General features: G+C 41.5%; 1 protein-coding gene and 1 long non-coding RNA gene across 2 annotated transcripts; both read left to right on the top strand.

Annotated features, from left to right (window-relative positions):
* The first annotated feature begins 876 nt into the window (after window positions 1–876).
* LOC123956474 lies at window positions 877–5,519 on the top strand. The gene is made up of 2 exons (XR_006821547.1): window positions 877–1,011; window positions 4,563–5,519. It is a non-coding gene; the product is annotated as an uncharacterized LOC123956474 (long non-coding RNA).
* Window positions 5,520–6,049: 530 nt separating this feature from the next.
* On the top strand, window positions 6,050–7,438 carry LOC123956449 (zinc-binding protein A33-like). The gene has a single exon (XM_046028648.1). The coding sequence runs from the start codon at window positions 6,050–6,052 to the stop codon at window positions 7,436–7,438; it is 1,389 nt and encodes a 462-aa protein (XP_045884604.1).
* Window positions 7,439–12,804: the final 5,366 nt, after the last annotated feature.

Consider the following 12,804-nt stretch of genomic DNA (forward strand, 5'->3'; position numbering starts at 1 on the left):
TTTTTGTGAGCCTGTGTGAATTGTAGCCTCAGTTTCCTGTTCTCAGCTGACAGGAGTGGCACCCGGTGTGGTCTTCTGCCGCTGTGGCCCATCTGCTTCAAGGTTCGACGTGTTGTGCGTTCAGAGATGGTATTCTGCATACCTTGGTTGTAACGAGTGGTTTTTTGAGTTACTGTTGCCTTTCTCTCATCTGGAACCAGTCTGACCATTCTCCTCTGACATCAGCAAGGCACATACTGGATAATTTCTCTTTTTTGGACCATTCTCTGTAAACCCTAGAGATGGATGTGTGTAATCCCAGTAGATTGTTAGTTTCTGGGGGAAAAAAAACAAAACATGAAGAATATCAAACTGTATGTTGTGGCTGTTTTTGATGTTTCTGTCTGTTCAAACTCTGATAAAAGAAAATAAAGTGATTTTACTGTTTTGACCAGATTCTAAGATGATCAACATTTCACAACAGTTGTTAAAGACCTATTGGGGATAAGTAACAATTTGAATGAAGGGCAGTTATAGTTGTTTATTTATCTCACCAATGTATTCTTTTCTCTCAGCTTTTATAGGCTACTCTTATTCGATTTCTGCTGCTCAGGATGACATGAGGGGGAGGCCTTTACATTGAATCACATATAGCATGCCCGCTGCCTGTTTTTATAGAAAGAAAATCCACACACAAAATAGGCTGCAGTCTTTCAGCCACATACACTTTCATCCTACTTCTTCAGGCTTTTATTTCCTCACACAGCTGCAGTCAAATGTGAAATATCAATGTGAAGATAAACAGTGTTGTGCTTTTATTGTGAAGGATTAGCTGTCGTTGCATCTCCCGTAGAAATCGAAAGTGTTTCAGACTTTGACGCAGAAAGAACTCTTCAAGTGTCTATTATTGTCTTTACATTGGTGTTAAAGGGATGTTAAATCTTCAAAGGACTTCGACAGCTATCAAGCTTCTTCCTCATGCGTGTCTCTGTCTCATGACTCGGTCTGGAACAACGTTTGATGATAAATACGGTAATAAAACTAATTGCTGATATTCACCTTCCTGATAATTAGCACAGATCAATATCAAAGTGGGCATCGGGGATGGTTGTAACATTTTTAGAAATGTCTGTCTGTATGAGCTCTTTTAAGCCAGTGCATTCAAAATGTGATACTATTTCATGTGTCTGCTAGTAAATAGTACAACTGCTATTTATGTTTAAATACCTGGTTTAGGCTTAAACACAACGAGTAAAACGTTACAATTCACCCCAAAGTCTTGGGGGTACTACTTAGTCATAGCTGTAAACAACATAAAACATTTCATCAAAATGTGCAAATGTGCACTGACTGAATATTTGTGTGTGTGTGTGTGTGTGTGTGTGTGTGTGTGTGTGTTTTTGTCTTGCATCCTCAAAGTGGTGAGTGACATATGACACTGCTGGAGTTTAGCCAGTTGTCATAGAGAGAAGTCTACAGGTCTTATACCAACATTTAATCATAAAACAATTAAGCATTACTGTGTGTGTGTCAGACACAGCATACTCGATATGAACTACCTTACAGCTAAAAAATTTGCACTAACAACATGCATGAAAGGTATTTACATAGACACACCATAAACATGATTTAGGTTATGAGTTTAACTGCAAAGCAGGCAATGCTATTAACAAAGGGTCAGGGTGCCTAAGTGGAATAAGGTCTCAACTAAGCATGTGTAGAGTAAATCAGGTGATTTGTAACTTGTTCCTGATTAGAGAAATTGGATGTGTTACAACCATTCCCATCTCCATCAACACATGTAATATTTTAAAATAACAGCAACCTTCTGATTAATTACAATCACATAATAGTCCTATTGCGCTGTTATTTGGAGCTGGTGTTTCCCTCTTGCAGAGAATCGCGCCTCTGTCTCCAACAAACTCCTTCTTTGTGAATATCTTTCTTTCTTCTTCAAATTGTGAGGTTCATAACAGGTCTTGTCCTACAGCTCAGTAGGCCTATAGTGTTGTTCTTCCAACCAGCACTTATCTTTCCAGACCTGGTCATAGCTGTATGGTGTTTGAACTCAATGCTGCCAACAAAATATTCAGTTCCCTGATTTGCTGTGGTTGTTTTTTAATTTGAACATTATTAGTCTTTAGAAATGCAATCATTGTTTACATTGAAAGAAGTCTTTCATGAGATTATAGTCGCTTTCTGTGTCTTCAGGCTCGTGCAGACTACACGACTTTCTGCATCGGCCAATGGCTGTGCTGTTCAGACTACACAACTTGCTGTCTTGATACGGGGGTCTTGAAGTCGTCGTGGCATTCACACTACGTGACTTATTAGTGGTAGAAAGTCACACACTACATGAGCTGACAGTGGCTGTGTCACCCAACAGCTGGTCTCCAAACCACCTTTTGTCAAGAAAACACAGCTGATTTTTGTTATTATAGATAGCAATTATAAAGACAAAGAATATGGGTGATAGAGTGGATTCAGACACGCAGGTAGCAGAGATTGTCCATGCTACAGAGAGAGCTGGAGGGGAGTAAAAAGTATTTTGCAGTGAAAAAGTAGCTGCCTGCTCTGCCAGCTGCCTGCTCTCATTGGCTGGATGTGGAAGTCGAGTCGGCCGACTCTTCCAGATATTTGGCATGCTAGATATCTGGCGATGTGTCAGAAATGTGTTGGGGATGCGTTTTAACGCGTCGTCCGGTAGTTCACACATAACGACTGGTGACCGCAGCAGTTCGATCGCTGATTTACTCCTGATCACAGCCTGACGGTCACAGAGCTCGCTGACCGGCAGATCGGGCTTAAAATCGTGTAGTGTGAACTAGGCTTTATTCTGCAATAGTGAACTAGACATCACAGAAAATATATTTACAAGCAAAACAGTCGAATGCCAGGCATTTCTGGTCATCAAGTGTCCTCTTTAGGTTATTCTAAGTGGTTAAGGTTTTGCCCTTCAGATCCAAAGACTGACGGATTGAATTACGTTCAGGGCATTTTAACCAGAAAAACTGAACAGATAATATTGCTGAGCAGGTCTATGGCATATGATGGATTTTAGGTAAACCTGTAGGGGGCGCTTAAGAATTACTGATGCAGCATGGAGCAGCATGTTGCCGCAGCAGTGGGAGCAGTCACAGCTGACAGCTGAAAGCTCTCACATGCATTGACTTTAGGAAATGCACATTATGCTTGTTAATAAATATGTTTTGTTTGTTTGCACATAATCTGTTCTTTCTTTTGGCCTGGTTCTCAATTAAATTTGAGTTCCTCTCCTAATCTCTGGGCTTGAGCCACTTGAGTCTGTAACAGTTACCAATTATTATATTCTCCCATGTTTAAAAACATGGCCATATCAGGTGCTAAAAGAAATGAAACACAAAATGAATAATATAATGATCCACTTTGCAAAAAGTAGTTGAAGTAGTAGACTGTTAATTCAGTCTGAAAAGTCTTAAATTCATTGTCACATGCGTCATTATTAATATATACAACGATAGAAATGTTCTTGCATACATATACTTTTACAGAAAATGAGATGTCAAATAAAATCAGTACATGTCAGTATCAATACACTGTCCCTATTGTTGGGATAACAGGGGTGTTGATGGCGCAATAGTTAAGACACATGCCTTTGGTGTGAGAGGCCGAGGTTTAATTCCCCACTGCAACACATCCACCTGAGCAAGACACTTAACCCCTCCAGAGGCGTGCAACCTCTGACATGTATAGCAATTGTAAGTTGCTTTGGATAAAAGCGTCAGCTAAATGAATACATGTAAATGTAACAGGAATGTCTCCTTTCCTGAGAATCATGAAATGAGGAGAAATGAAGAAGCAGCCGAGACACACATCACATTTGTCTGTAGTGGTGGCCCAAAGGTTAGAGGAGCAAGCTTGTGACTGCACCAGGGAAAGTAAACCAAGCAGTGCTTGCCCTCTCTCATTTACCACCACTGAGGTGCCCTTGAGCAAGGCCCATAACCCCAACAGCTCCAGTGGAGCTTTTTTGGAGCTGCTTAGTGGCCAGCAGACCAGACTGTGGTTGTACTGGGCAGCTTCCAGTGTGAATGTGATCAGTGCCTTCCCGGAAAAGAGAGGTAAAAAAAAATATTAGCGGACGTGTGTAACTACTTCTTGTTAGTTCAGTTCTTACAACAAAATCAGCATGTGGAAATAAAACAGAAGTTTTTCTCTGAGCCCTCAAAGAGCTTGTTTAGCCGACAGAGGACATATGCAGGGCATCAGTTCTGTGTAGAAAATTCAAATTATTCACCATCATCATATTTCCTACACTGTTGTGTTATGTTCAAGTTCACCTGCAGTTCCCAGTGTTTTCTATTTTTGTGGACTAGTTCATTGAACCTTGCCTAACTGGTTATCTAGCATTGCATTCATTCAGGCAAGCAACAAAGTCAAGCTCAGCTCAAAATTCCAGTGCCCATGTAAAGTCATGCCCACATCAGCTGACAACTCAGCTGATTTCCCTTTAATTGGCAAAGCTATTGAAGGCAAATTATTTAAGCTGCTAGAGCCTGTTTAACCTTCTCTATTTATTGACACTGTTCTGTTCTGGACCCCAGGGGGCGTCTTTGCTGCTGCTCTCTCTGCCCCGGGATTTCCATGTGTGCATATGGATGGGCAAGGAGGTGCACCACCCGCCTTATGGCTTTCCCACGCAGGCCCATGGAAGGGCCGAGAGGTGTGCTCTCCCTGTCCTATGGCTTTACACGTAGCCATGTCTAAGGGCGGGGAGGTGCGCTCCCAACCTCGTGGTCCACGAAGGCACATGGAGAGGCAGGGGGGTCCCAGAACAGAGCCACACAGCCAAACCTAACTACTGCAAGCAAATAAAGTCTTTGATCCTATCTAAATGATTATTCTTGCCTGACCTTTGCTGAACAGGGACCTTCTCTGCCTTGATGTCTGCATCTGGGTCCAATCCCTTGTGTTCCTGTACTCTGCTTTAATTAACCAGGACAGTACAAACTAAACAAAAATTGGCTTTTTAAGACATGAGATCTTTCTTGAAGCTTAAAGATGAATGTTCTATTAATGAGAGATTAACTACCTGGACACTGTTTGTGTATTCTTATATGGAGAAAATAATTTTGTCAAGACCCACACTTTTGAACCCGTCTGACGCTTCCTGCTCCCCAGTGTTTCGTACTTATGCTTTGTTTTTGGACATTCTGCCTTAATTGTTAGATTTTGGATTATCTGCCTGCTCCTTTAGTTTTGTTTGTTCTTGCTGGACTGCTTTCCTGGTTTTGACCATTGCCTGTCTCACCTTCCTGTAAAACGTTTTAATGTAATAATCAAATTTCATTGAACTGATCCTGGCCAATCCCTTGGTTTCCTGTTCCCCCCTGACTGTGATAAAACATTTGTGATTCAGTAAAGACTTACTATTTTCTATTTCTGACCCCTTTAAACCTGCCTAACATGCATGAGTGTTTCTGTTACAATCCAGTGGGAGCATATATTTATGTAACTGACATGGTAACATGGTACAAAATAAATAATACAAATGTATTCTAGTCATGTTTTGTAGTCTTTCATTATATATATTATATAAGTCTCTCTCACAATTTGTCAGAAGTCATAAATTGTAGTCCTGCAGATCTCCACATTATAACATTCTGTGACCATTAAGAGTCACAGAGCGTCACACATGGTGAGACTCCAACAAAGCCAATACACTGGACTGAAACACACCATTCATTGGAACAGGTGTGACAAAGCTCCACCCCTCACCTGAGACAAACCAGGAAACAGGTTGTTATGCTTCCTCACTACAGAAAGACGCACAAACTGAAAAACAGATTATCAGATTCAACTTCATGCACCCTAACAACTTTTTATTGAGTTCAGCTACAGGAGAGGAAAGTGGGAAAACTACAATACTACAGCTTCAACTTTCTGACACTTCACTCGTGGACAGTGAGTTTGACTAAAAACACAAATCAAGATCAAAGCAAATGTCATTGAAAGTCAGTAGAGGAGGAAGGGGAGCCATGACTTACCGTACTTTCTCTCTGCTGTGTTTTCAGCTTCACTCAGAGACAAAATGGCTTCCAGATCAGAGGAGGATCTCTGCTGTCCGGTCTGTCATGATATCTTTAGAGATCCTGTTATTTTGTCATGTAGCCACAGCTTCTGTAAAGACTGTCTGAGGAGCTGGTGGAAACAGAAACAAACACCTGAGTGCCCAGTGTGTAATAGAAGATCATCAAGGGATGAACCACCGTGTAACCGGGTGTTGAAGAACCTGTGTGAGGACTTCTTGCAGGAGAGAGATCAGAGAGCTTCAGAGGCTCTCTGCAGTCTGCACTCTGAGAAACTCAAACTCTTCTGTCTGGACCATCAGCAGCCAGTGTGTCTCATCTGCAGAGATTCAGAAAAACACAGCAACCACAGATTCAGACCCATCGATGAAGCTGCACGACAGCACAAGAAGGAACTTCAGGAAACTCTGGAGTCCTTAAAGGAGAAGTTAAAGGTTTGTGATCAAGTTAAAGTGAAGTTTGATCAAACAGCAGAACACATAAAGGTCCAGGCCCGACACACAGAGAGGCTGATTAAGGAGCAGTTTAAGAAGCTTCACCAGTTTCTAGATGAGGAAGAGGAGGCCAGGATGGCTGCACTGAGGGAGGAAGAGGAGCAGAAGAGTCAGATGATGAAGGAGAAGATGGAGGCTCTGAGCAGAGAGATAGCAGCTCTTTCAGACACAGTCAGAGCCACAGAGGAGGAGCTGAGAGCTGAAGACGTCTCATTCCTGCTCAACTACAAGGCTGCAGTGGAAAGAGTCCAGCAGCGCCCCCTGCTGGATGATCCACAGCTGCCCTCAGGAGCTCTGATAGACCAGGCCAAACACCTGGGCAACCTGACCTTCAACATCTGGAACAAGATGAAGGACATGGTCTCCTACACTCCTCTGATTCTGGACCCAAACACTGCTCATCCAGAACTCATCCTGTCTGAAGATCTGACCAGTGTGAGACGAGACAAAACAAGACAGCAGCTTCCTGACAATCCAGAGAGGTTTGATTATCACCGCTCTGTTCTGGGCTCTGAAGGCTTTAAGTCAGGGACTCACAGCTGGGATGTCGAGGTTGGAAACAGTTCAGGATGGATACTGGGTGTGTTAGCAGAATCTGTCCAGAGGAAGGGACATATGCCGTCTGGATTATGGGCAATAGGGTTCTATGAAAGTAAATACTCAGCAGGATCACTACCAGGTGCACTCATTGATCTCCGAGTGCAGAAGAAGCCCCAGAGGATCAGAGTGAATCTGGACTGGAACAGAAGAAAGCTGTCATTCTCTGATCCTGATACTAACACACACATACACACCTTCACACACACTTTCACTGAGAGGCTGTTTCCATACATTACCACTGGGGATGAAATGAAGATTGTACCACTTAAGGTCTGTGTGACAGTGGAAAAGATTTAACCTGTTCCTCCTTTTGTGTCATTTTTCCAAGGATATGTTTATTTAAAAATTAATTCAGTGGCAGGTTGTGGCAGGCCATCTGGCATCTGGAGATCAGGACTGGAGGCTGGCGTGTGAAGTTCAGAGCTGAAGTGCAGGACCAGTGTCCGGCAGCTGGGAGACAGGCAGATGAGCAGTCTGAGCCAGGAAACAGGAGGCTGAAGAAGCACAGCCACAGGTGACTGGTGCAACTTAGAAGGAACTGGTGATTGCTGCTGCAACATAAGAGGAACTAGTGACAGCTGCAGTTCAGGAACAGTGGATTGCCAAAGCTCAGAGGCAGGATATAGCTGTAGTTAGTGCACTGAAGACTGCTGCATCTTAGTAGGAACAGGTGTCGGCCGTGCTGCAGACTGGAAAGAAGGAGCAGGAGTCGATTGGCCAGCCAACGAAGAACAAGGAACAGGTGTTGGCTGGACCGCTGATTGGGAACCAGAAAGGACTAGTGGCAGCTCGGTGCCGCTGGGCAGCTGGATCTATGTGGTGATGGGCAGCTGAGACTTTGTGGCACTTGGCTGCTGAAACAGGGATGCAGGCTGGATGCTATAGCATGCTGGAAGTTAGTAGACTGGAAAATTGTCGACTCATTGCTGTGTTGGGACCACAGAGACTTTACAGATTGGTGGTTCACAAGGTGTTCATTTGTATGACCAAACTGAACTTTTGTTATGAAATTGAGGCATTGAACCCAGTCTCGCACAACCCCCAGGAATTCCCATGGGCCCAGATTTTGGCAACCATTTGTCAGTCAACAGACGGAGGGACTAGTTCCTCCATCTACACAATCGGAACATAGGACAGCAAAAGACTAAAATCAGAACCATGATTCTTCCCTGTGGCCCATCCACATTGGAAAGGCCAGCTCACAAGTAGCAAACCAAAGCAATTTCCCTTCCTCTATGGACTGGTAAATTAACTTAAAGGTAGGGCTGAATGATTCATTGCGTTTGCGATGTAATCGCGATGATTGTCGTGATGATTATTGCGATGATTATCGCGATGTAATAAAAAGATTTTCTAATCGCAAAGGCTGCGATTGCACTCTGGTCACAAGACACCCAAGAGGAAAGCAGTCTGCGGACGAAGTTGATGCTTCGTCTACATGTTACGCTGTAACTTGCCTTCTTGTTGTAAAATGGCCTGAAGCTTGACAGAAGCTGACACTACATAAACTTTAGTGTCAAACAGGGAGTGAAAGTAGCAACCACGGGTAACTGGTGGTGGTGGGTGCAATCGTCGGACAGGAAAAATGCACAACAGAAAGACACGTGTAGTAAGGTAAGCGTACTGTGGCGATCGGCACCTGCGTCACACACAGCCATTAGTCAGCAGTTTCAAACCAAACGCACAAGTCTGAAAGAGGCCCAGTCTGTCCCGAGTTACAGTCTGGTTACAGCCAGTGCGCTGCTCACCAGCTTCAGAGGGTTCGGGGAAACTCCGGTGTTGTCGGAGAATTAGACTAAGCTTGTCTATTAAACACGAGAGGCGTCACTTGGTTTTTTTCGTTGGCCAACTTTTTTTTGTTTGCTTACTGGGATACAGAAAAATGGACACCAAGGAGATTAGAACTGAGATAAGGTCTCATTAATTGGTGGTTGAACTGTGGGTTTTGTATTTAGTGCTTACTGTATAACACACTGTTGTTAGTTTTTCTTGTGGTCTGTAGGTAGGCTGACCTGATGATATTATGTCATTATTTAATGCCATAATTTGACTCAAATTATCTTTCTCATATTATTTTAATTTGATATATCTTCTCCACTATTGCTCATAATAATAATTCTACCTAATTCATCATAACACAGGCCTGACCCACAAGAAAGAACAGTTTATGTTATATCTAATATTGTGTTGGTCAGACTATACACTGATTTACTGCTTGTCCATTCTGAATAATACAGAAGGTAAAGAGCTTAAAAATTAATTGCATATTAAATTGCAATCGCAATATTGTTTTAAAAAAATCTCAGTTAGATTATTTTCCAAAATCATTCAGCCCTACCTAAAGGTTCAGTCTGTAAGATTTAGTGGCATCTAGTTGTAAAAGTTGGTAAAAGGTTGTAAAGTGCAACCATTTGTCCAGTCTACCACTGCCCCCTAACCTTTCAAAGACCGACAGCTACGGTGGCTGACACAGCACAAAAGATGTCTCTTCTGAGACAGCAGAGAGTAGCCAGTCAAGTAGACAGTCTATTAAAAACTACACATTAGATAAAGTTTATACAGACACTCACAAGGGAAACGCATTACTTCTCTCTGTGATAATGGACCATCGCCAAAACTGTCCGCCAACATGAAATATAAATAAAGACATACTTTGATAGAGGGTGCTGAAAGAGATCTCACTCATCACAGCAACAGTTACTCACTTCCTCATTAGTGGTTTTGCCTACAAAATAAGTGCGAGAAGCTTGTTTACTGTAATGCAGTATTTGGATTTCAACTGAGCTTTTACTTTGAAAAATTCTGATCGACATTAAAAGAGTCTGTAGCCTGCTTGACACACCTCTGAAAGAGTCGTCAGAGAACGTGATTCCCCTAAATGTCCTCTGCCTGGAGATACTGGGGAAATGCAAAAGCGTCCATAGGTTGATGGATGCTGATCAAACAGCAAAACAATAACATTGCAGCACATGCTGTGATCTGAGAAACATTCCCTGCAGAATCCATTTGTTAAAGAGAGAGAGAAAAAAAACTTGTCTCAAGGTGGGATAAGTCCTGCACCTTACTGACTGAGCTAACCAAATAACACCTTAATGCAAATTAGTATTATGGCTTATATTCTCATCCACCCTCTCATGGTTGAAAATATTGCTCTGATGCAAAACGTATTTGCAGACACCTGCTGTATATTATTACTACTACTTCTTCTAACGTATGTATTCAACATAGTGATGAGTGTCTGCTCTGCCTGAATTCTACCGGACGTTGAACAAGAAGAACTTAGTGACGAAACACACTCCGTAGCGCTGTTTGTCCGTTTTCAGCTACTGTAGAAACATGACGATGCAACGTGGCGACGTCCATGGAAGGGGGTGCCTGCGGTTATGTAGATATAAATGACTCATTCTAAGGTAATAAAAACATAATGGTTTATTATGAAAGGCCTTTACACACCACTGAAAACATAGTTATGGATCTTATATTGCATTTCTGTCGATGGATCCTCAGAAATATTACACACTGAACATTTAACTAGGCATAGCATAGAGTAACAGTGTACTTGGCTAAGTACAGGACTGTATAACTTTCATCAGTGTACATGTATTGATTAGTTTTTTCTGAGGTTTGTTGTTGTGATCGTTTCACTGGTTATTGTGAGGTTATTGTGTAACAAAGATCTTAACCACACCGCTAAGTTCATGTTAGTTAAACCTGCAATGTAGAACTTTTGTATATACTTAATCCGTATTGTGTGAACTCATTTGGCAACGGCTTGAATGTAACAGATGTAAATTTATATGCTAAAGTCCCAAACTCTAGATTTAAACCTATGCTCCACATAGACACTGTCTTTGTATATATATACAGTACTGGCCAAATATACTTTAATTTGGCCTAAAACACAACCGCACACTAACCACGTGTGCTCAGGCTGGTGCATTTGAGAAATATGGAGGCAAAACAAAGAAACAGACATACATTCTTTCACACGCACACACACCTTTGTTCTTTAGTGCATTTTAGTTTGTTTCTTGTGTGTTTTTTTTTTTTTAATATTTTGAATGAATGCTTATATATGCTTTTTCTTTAATGTTGCATAAGAATTAATATAATACAAACCTCTTCTATGTAAAACTCCAAATCCTTGAACCTACAAGTTCGCTAATTTTTGTCACAGTTAATTATTAATCAAAGTTCCAAAGTGAAAGTGAGTGTTGCCCGAAGGTGAATGGAGGATCACAGGTTTGCAGCATGGGGAGACAAGCAAGGGTCAAAACTAGAGAAGGCAATCCAGAGACGGCAAACAAATCCAGCAAGGAGCAGGAAAGAATTAAAAGTCCAATGGTCAGGTAACAAGGTCCAAAACAGCCAGGTTAGGCTGAAAGAACCAGGGAAAATCAGGTAACTGCAGGGCTGATAAGAGAAGTACGAACAGGTGAGTGAGGGCATCTGGTGGATGAATAGAAAAAGGCAATGAAATGGCTATGAAAAACAGGTAAGTGGTTAAAGAGGAGGAACAGAAAGACAGCCTGTGACACATATAGGCTACACAGCTAAGAGTGCAAAACTAATGATAAAATGGTGATATATACTGTATATCATGTGTGCATGATCACACATGATATACAGTATATAGTAATTTCAGGATATGGCTATTATTGAGTCAGATAAACATGTAAAGTACTGTCTCTCCAGTGTTAATAAGTGTGGAGACTTTATTTGAAGTTGATTAGTGTTGAATGGAGGGTTTGCCTTCTAACAGGGGTGATATGACTATGTGACAGCTGTTGAACTCTCATGGGTGTGGACTGAAACTGTAATGTTTATCTTCGCTCTCAGAGTTCAGTTTTTACAAGCGGAATTGTCCTCTAACAAGGTTGCAGTCTCTGTCCTGAAGCACATTTTCTCTTCGATATCTGCCTCCTTTAGTCTGTGTGCAACAAAACACATTAATTCAAATGGATTTATCTATACATAGCAGGGCAGACATGAACTGATTTAGAAAGTACCATGCAGTACAACAGTGAGTCTTAAATGATTTTTTTTTCTTATTTGATTATGAATAGCATTGTGGAAACTAGAGACAAAATGTTGAACTTCACTGAAATAACAATATCTCGATCATGAAATGATTTTCTCTTTTGATGCATTGTAATAGCCAAAATGTGAATTTAAGCCTGTGTTGTTTTATTACTAATTTATACTGCACATATTCATTTTGTTTACTAGCACTTCCACTACTTGGCACATGTGTAATTTCACATTTTTTACCTGTTGACTTGTATGGCGGCTTTAAAACATTCTGTGAGTATTTAGTGTCACAGAGTGTCTCACACCGTGAGACTCCAACAAGACTCGTGCTGAGAGGTTTTATTCCTCACTCGTGGTGTAAGGAGGCCAATATTGATCAGTTAGGATTTCCTCCTGATGCCAGTGCAGAATATCTGATGATTGTTTATGACCTTTTCTGTACACCACCATCAGGTCAAAACTTAAATGAAAAATAACATCCAGATTACGTAACATTTCTTATTCCCAAAGGATGGCTCCTAATGTTTTGCATCATCAAGCCAAACCATCTTTTTGCATACAAGAAATATCAAAACAAAAGTACACTCAGTGTTACAATCCATCCTTGTTTTCCCGGCTATATGCAGTCCAGT

The sequence above is a fragment of the Micropterus dolomieu genome, linkage group LG18 (assembly GCF_021292245.1).
Source record: "Micropterus dolomieu isolate WLL.071019.BEF.003 ecotype Adirondacks linkage group LG18, ASM2129224v1, whole genome shotgun sequence".
NCBI lineage: Eukaryota > Metazoa > Chordata > Actinopteri > Centrarchiformes > Centrarchidae > Micropterus > Micropterus dolomieu.

Bases quoted from the DNA above. Each gene is read 5' to 3' on its own strand.
- LOC123956449 (XM_046028648.1), top strand. From the start codon at position 6,050: ATGGCTTCCAGATCAGAGGAGGATCTCTGCTGTCCGGTCTGTCATGAT.